This window comes from Setaria italica, chromosome VI, assembly GCF_000263155.2.
Source record: "Setaria italica strain Yugu1 chromosome VI, Setaria_italica_v2.0, whole genome shotgun sequence".
NCBI lineage: Eukaryota > Viridiplantae > Streptophyta > Magnoliopsida > Poales > Poaceae > Setaria > Setaria italica.
Window position 1 is genome coordinate 2753278 of NC_028455.1, and position 7074 is coordinate 2760351.

Here is a 7074-nt window from a genome sequence, read left to right on the forward strand (position 1 = left end):
ATAAAGAAATGCAAGTGAGATATCCATGAAAGTGAAAAAAAACGTGTACAAAAGAATATAAATATGGCTGAATACTATTTCTTGCATAGAGAGAATTTGCGTTAGTCTTGGATAAGTCCCATCAGGATCAAACCTCCAGAATCAATCTGGAACATCTGACCCAAGAATCCGCCACCCCCTCCCTTCCTCTCCCCCCCCCCCGCCTCCTTAATTATCCGCTCCCCCCCTCCCCTCTCTCTCCCCTGCCTCTCCCCTCCCCCTCCCGTCCCTCTCTTTCCCCCTCTCTCTCCCCCCCACCGCACCGTCCCCGCTCCTGCCCCCTCCCTCTCCCTCTCCCGCCGCCGCCGCCGCTGCCCCTCCCCTTCCCCTCCGCTCGCCCCTCACTAGCAGTGAGGAGCGGCAGCGGGGCGAGGTGCAGGGCGGTGCTTGGGAGGCAGGTTGAGGTTCGGGGCACGTGGAGGTGCTCGGCGACGCGCAGGGGTGCAGCGGCGCCCGGGGGAGCGGCGGCCAGCTGGAGGCGGTGGGGCGCAGGGTGCGGCGGTGAGGCACAGGTATTTTCTTTGTTTTTTTTTCTCCGGGCTAACGGTGGCAGGAGGGCGGCGAAGGCAGGAGGGTGGCGGGGCCACGCGAAACAAGGGCCATTGGTCAGCAGAACTGGCACTGCATGTGCGTCCGTCCACGATGTTCATAGTGGACACCCGGCGGAGTCCTCCCTTCGCAGTGCTTGGACGCCCCTAGTACCACACGTCAGCGTGCGGCGGCCATAGCGAGGAAATAATTGAGTAACTCAAACGAATTTTGTGCCCAATCGGAATAGCACAACCTATTAGAAACACCTAAATATAACCACCCAGATATATGTGCGTGCTGAATGCAGCCGCAAGAAACAGTCAAACTATGTAGTAGGATAATAGCACACAATCACACAAAGAGTCTAACGCAACAAAACAAAAGGATAGGGATATACCGACTGTGGCAGTGATGGCTGAAGAGATCATGCAACAGAGGGTAATGCCAAATCCAGCGGCGGCCAGCAGCACCAGACCAAATGATGCTACATGCTTGACGCCACAACACCATGGGGTACCAGAGGGTGGAGCAGATTTTTTGATAAAGGAGAAAATATCGAGTTAGGGACAACTTGCATCGTCCTGCATATGGGATTCCAGGTCCACACGCAAGAAGATCAGAACTAAATCATCCTAAGACAATGTAAGAGATATTCTTCGTGATGGCAACTAAATAAAACAGTCACATCAGCCATCATGAGCCCAAAAATTTCTAGCGGACATTGCGCAAGCAGGATATAGGAATTTTGAAATGACAGTTGCGTTCAGTAGCCCTTACTGCACCTTTGAACAAACCAATCATTTTACTACGGCATCTCTCTATTAAAATACAAAGTCATTTATTCACTATATAATACAAAGCCCAAAAGGCAAATATAAGAAGAAATTATAGAGCACAGGCACTACATCTCATTAATACAGTAAGAAATTCAGAGTCATACACAAAGAGGGGGGAAATTGACAGCAATGAATTGAACTAATGCAGGAACAAAGAGGGATAATAATGCAGTGTAGGTTCTTACTCGAGTAATCAACACGGAATCCTCCAGGCCCTCCAAATCTACACATAAAAGGAATGAAATTTACTCGTAAAACAATACAATCTCTGAAGAACATGCTAGTACTTGTGATAGGTTCTAAAAAAACGTGCTACAAATGCTCCTTGCCTCTTCTTCTCCAGCAACCCAGCTCCTCTCAAGCAAAGACACAGTACGAGCCCTACTCCTTGTAGCCTCTCTTCTCCCTCTGCCTCCACCAAGCAAGCAATCCCCAAAAGCTAGTTTCTTTCTTTTTCTTCCTCCAAATCAGCAAGCAACAGTTCAAATCATGAACACACCTCTTCCTTTCTGCTGTTCTCTCCACCAAGACCGCAGCAGCAACTAGTGGCTCTCCCTTCTTTCCTAAGCAATTTTAGATAAATAATCATTTTTAAATGGAGCCAAAGATTATTGCTCAACGCTAATAAAAATTAATATGATATATTCCTGCTCATCCCCGATTCATATCCACTGTGTTATCATTTCTCCTTCCAACGAAGAAATTAAATTATTATCTTGCCAATTACCATTTTGTCAATTAGATGTGGCTAAAGATGCATTTAAAAACCAGAGACCATCCATAAGGACATGCATGAAACCAATCTGTTATGCGCGAGGGCATAACCAATCTATTATGTATACTGAAAAATGCGAGACAAAAGTTGAACTAAACAAGCCAGAAACCATGCAGTCCTATCCCAACTTGAAAAATGCCAGACTACAAGCCTACAATCCTTCAGTAGTTCAGCACAAGAAGCTACATTGGTATAATTTTGATCTCTGCATTACAAGCTAGAGACCTAAATCCCTTATCCCTACCATTGCATGCCTAATTGCCTACCAACGGAAGGTAGCAAATTTCAGTGCGAATTAGTTGAAGGCCGGTTTGGTCGCCTTCTCTCTCTTTTAGCTGTAGAGATGGGGACATGCAAAATAATGCACCGCCTCAGAAAGAAGCACTATACAAAAATGAATCCCGGCCCACGTTGCCAAGGACTTGCAAAGGATAGCAACAACCAGCACATAAATTGGAACAGGCGAACAGCTAGTAGTACGTCCTATATGTGATTGCTATGTGTAGTTCGAGGATCACTGACCGTCCGCAACTACTTTTGATTCTACGCATCCGATTCCTGCTATACGACAGTCAGTACGACAGCGTCTGCACTCAAAAGGAGCGGTTTATGATTGCCTTTTGGTAAGTAAGTCTGCTTATTTCCAAAACCAAATAACTCGAGCCTCAATGTGGCTTACTGCACACGTCTGAACGTTTTGAATTTGTTCAAGGATTCTACTGAAACTTTAGACGCATAACGTGTGATCGAATCAAAGGAACGATATTCTTTGCCGTATACTGCATGGGACAGTAAAAATCACAGATACGCGTGTCGCTTCTCTCACTTGGACCGCATGTCAGTGACTTTTAATGCTCTGCTGCTCGATCTGCAGGACCATACTCCCTTCGTACCAAATTATAAGTCGTTTCAATTTTCATGAAGAGTCAAAACATCTCAAATTTGATCAAATTTATATAATAAAGTACTAACATCCATGATACCAAATAAGTACCACTTATTTCTTCATTAAATATATTTTTATAGTATATCTATTCGGTGCCATAAATCTTTCTGATCATCTCTATAATTTTGATCAAACATAAAATAGTTTTTTTAATGACTTATAATTTGGAACGGAGGGAGTAGAAGATATCGGGTCGTGACAACTTGCACTGGTGATGAACACATGGACGACGTACACCTTTCGGTCTGCCTCCCACTCCCAACATTCTTCTTCTTTAATTTCTTTGTTGTGCCAAATAACCGGAGCATCTCTTTCCAATGCAATATGTACGAAGGACAACAATGCAAGATCATTAGATACATTTTCTTAATCTTTGTGCATAATTTCTAGAACCACATACATTTTGAAATTCCAAGTCTGTAAATTGGCAAAAGATAACATTTATTTCATCACACGTCCTATCTATTATTAGTCAGCTGAAATTCTTCAGTTGACAACGAGGTTTGGCCTTTGGCGGCGATGGGCTTTCTGTAAGCTTAGAGGTCTTGTTTGGATACTAGTAGACTGGAGTGGAATGTGAGGAATTGGAGAAGGAATTAGTTTATTTTAGACTCAATCGCTTTCATTCCTTTCCAATCATCTTCTATCCAAACAAGCTCAGAATGAGTCTCGAAGACACAGGGGTGGCAGTGGTGATGAGTCGCGAACTCGTGATTGGGCTGTTGCCGAGGTGAGGGAGCTCTAAAAAATAAAATTGAGAGATTGATGGAAGTAGAGGACGGTTGGAGATGGATCGAAGCCGTTCTTGATGAACATATATGAAAGCAGCTGGCTGTATGATCTAGATCCAACGGTCCATATTATTCAATGATAGAAAATATATTCAGAAAATAAAACAAGCGTGGGCAGCTATCATCTTGCTCCCTTATTTCATCATTTCCTTTCGCATGGAAAGTGGCGATGCCCCAGTGGTACTAGTGATGAGAATGATTTTTAGGCGCCTTCGGTCGGCCGATCCGGTGCACACATGACGTCTAGCTCCGGCGGTGTTGGTTCAGCGCTCCCTGATCTCGATCCTCGGCGGGCTGATGATCTTGATTCCCGGGGTCCGCGGCACGATGACGACGTTGACAGCGCCGTCCTCGTCACCGACCCCGATGTCGGCCAGCACCTCGTCCAGCGGCAGGACGAACGGCACCACCACCGTCTCCCCGGGCTTCTTGCTCCCGCCGCGCGGCAGGGTGGCGAAACTCCCGGCGTACTCGCTGTGCCGCGGCCCCGCGCCGGCGGCCTGCTCCGGCGGCACGTTGATCACCACGTCGAACTTGCCGCCCTTTCCGGGCTCGAACTCCACGCCGTCGAACACCAGGATGGTGTCCGCCGGCTGCTTCCCGCCGCCGCCTGCCGCCGCCTTCTGCGCGCGCCGCGGCTTGGCTACGGACGGCACCTCCACGACCTGCCCCTCGGTCAGGGCCAGCGGGAACGCTGGCACCGCCCGCCGCATGGTGGACCTTGCGGCGGCGGCGCCCTTGTTGGCAAGCAGCGGGGCCGGCCTGGCGCCCATCCAGCGGAGCGGCTCCCGCTCGTCGTAGCTGTACCCGAGCGCCGCCGCGTCGAGGACGTCGCGGACCCGGATGCGGACGGGCCGTGGCCTCTCGTCGTAGAAGACGAAGCTGGTGTCGAGCCACTCCGGGTCGTCGAAGTTGCGGCGGCCGAGCTTGGTGGACCAGAGGTGCCACATGCGGTCCACGTTGGCGTGGTGGGAGTAGAAGACCGGGTCCCGCGCCGCCGTGGCGAGGAACCCCATGTCGGCGAGGGAGTGCTTCTGGCCGTCGTGCCCCGTCGTGGAGCTCCCCGGGTCGCCGGTCCACACGTGGACGCTCGTGTGCGCCATGCTCTCCAGCGAGCCGGAGGTGCCCGAGGACCTCGTCCCCGGGTACGAGGAGCAGAACTTGCCGCCCAGGAAATCCTGCGCCTTCTTGTTCCGCATCATCTGGTCAAGACGACAGATCATCGTAAGATACATATACGCATATACATACATACGTACGTACGTACGTACGTACATACATACATACATGCATACATACATAAATCCCGAGGTCATCAAGCACTGGGTTGTAGTTGTGTAGTCATGTCGATGACCAAAAAAAGTTTGTACCTGAACGTAAAGGGTGGCAAGGTTATTCTGAACAACTTGGTTGTTCAGATGAGCAGCTTGAGGGTCGAAAGGGATGACGGTGGTGTCGCCGGCTTTGGCGATGTGGAGGTTGAGGTAGGCGCCGAGGTTCGCCGGGTTGCGTTTGGCGTCGTACAGCGGCGAGCCGGCGTCCTTGAAGATGTCCGGCAGCGCCATCCCCGCCGGCGCGTCCCAGTTCCAGTACGGCAGCGCGAAGGTGTCGTCGCCGATGAGGTCGCCGAGGATGCGCTCATAGAAGTAGAGGTACATGCGGTGCCACGGCGCGAAGACCCACGAGAAGTGCACGTCGAACGGCGCGTCGCCGCCGCCGCCGCCATACCGGTAGTGCCCGTCGCAGTAGGCCTCGTGGATGGCCGCCTGCGCAGCGAAGCTGCGCGGATCGGAGGCCGGGAGCGCCTTCATCTTCGCCAGGGCCCGCCGGTACTTCTCGACGGTCTCGGGGTCGGCCAGGTGCGCCGGCTGGCGGAGGCGCGTCGGGCCGGTCGGCGGCGTGAAATCGACGGCGGCGACCGGCGACGTCGGCGGGCACGGTTTCTGGCCCGTCTTCTGGCACGTGAGGAGCGTGTCCGTGACCTTCTCGCCTCTGGGGCAGACGTCGGAGGCGTCCTCGGTGGCCGCGAGGCCCGGGCGCGTGGCGAGACCCCCGGCGGCGACGCCGGTTAGGCCGGCAAGGACGTCACGACGGTCGAAGCGAGGGGCGGCGGCCCTGCACGACAGGCTGCGGCGCCGCTGGGTTGGCTTCTTGGGGAGCATGGAGGGGTATGCAGGGGGCCGCGGCGAGGCGACGAGGGGAAGGCCGTTGGTCTTGGCGCTGGGAGTCGCCATGCTCGGCTTGCCGTGCTAGCTACGAGAAGGATAGGAGGCTAGTGAGGTTGGTTGGAAGGTGTATGGGTGCCTACCGTCGTATACATAGTGGATCAGTGGCAGCTGCTGGCTTGATTCCAGGCAAAACTGGTGTCTCGATCTTGCAGGGTTTTTTTTGAGTGGCATCTCTTTCAGGTTTTCTGTGCGGCCAAAAAACTATGACTTGATATTGTTGCTAATGCGTGATGCCATACAGAAACCTGGCATAAATTCAGAAACTGAGGAAAGTGCAAGCTGGAGGAGCATAAAGGTCCTTATTCATACAAGAAAACATTTTCAGGAAAATCCTAAAAGAAAATCATATTCTGAAGTTGCTGAAATAGAATGAGTAGTATGGGAGGAAAAGATATACCATTAAATTCTTGCATGATGCTGCAATAGAGAGATGAATACAAGAACAACGTGGCACCATCTCCCATGCTACAATATCTCCTGTAACTAAAGCACTTGCGATCTCTTATTTTATTTTTCTTTTGCTCGACTAACGATTCTTTTTCACATGAGCAACGCACAGATTCCTGATGATTGCAATTGCACCATGAGATAGGGCCTGGTATCAGCCCGCGCACCGCTACCATGAGACGTTCACGTTCCGGCGCCAATCTGGAGCTATTCATGGGCCAACCTGGGCCATGCCCCCTTGGCCCAGGAAAGTTTCTGCGGAGTTGGGCTTCCCGTGGGTCCTCCTTGCCATTTGCCAAGGCTACGCCGGTTGTCCTGAGAACCCCGGGACGCCTCCCGGGATGGACGTCCTCTTCGTCGGGGTCGAGGACACCCCTGAGAGGGCAGCAGGCTCCTTCCTGAAGCTTGGAGCATGCCGTTCCAGGTTGTCCGACCAGTTCGCGTGACTCGCTGATTGTTGCAAGCGGCTAGATGACTGCCT

The 7074-nt window shown here is 51.6% G+C and overlaps 1 protein-coding gene across 1 annotated transcript; it reads right to left on the reverse strand.

The window, feature by feature from the left end:
- Positions 1-3936: 3936 nt before the first annotated feature.
- On the reverse strand, positions 3937-6190 carry LOC101786101 (polyphenol oxidase I, chloroplastic). Its single transcript, XM_004974318.3, has 2 exons — positions 5289-6190; positions 3937-5120 (listed from the first exon to the last, which is right to left on the reverse strand). The coding sequence occupies exons 1-2, from the start codon at positions 6150-6152 to the stop codon at positions 4182-4184; spliced, it is 1803 nt and encodes a 600-aa protein (XP_004974375.1). The 5' UTR covers positions 6153-6190; the 3' UTR covers positions 3937-4181.
- Positions 6191-7074: the final 884 nt, after the last annotated feature.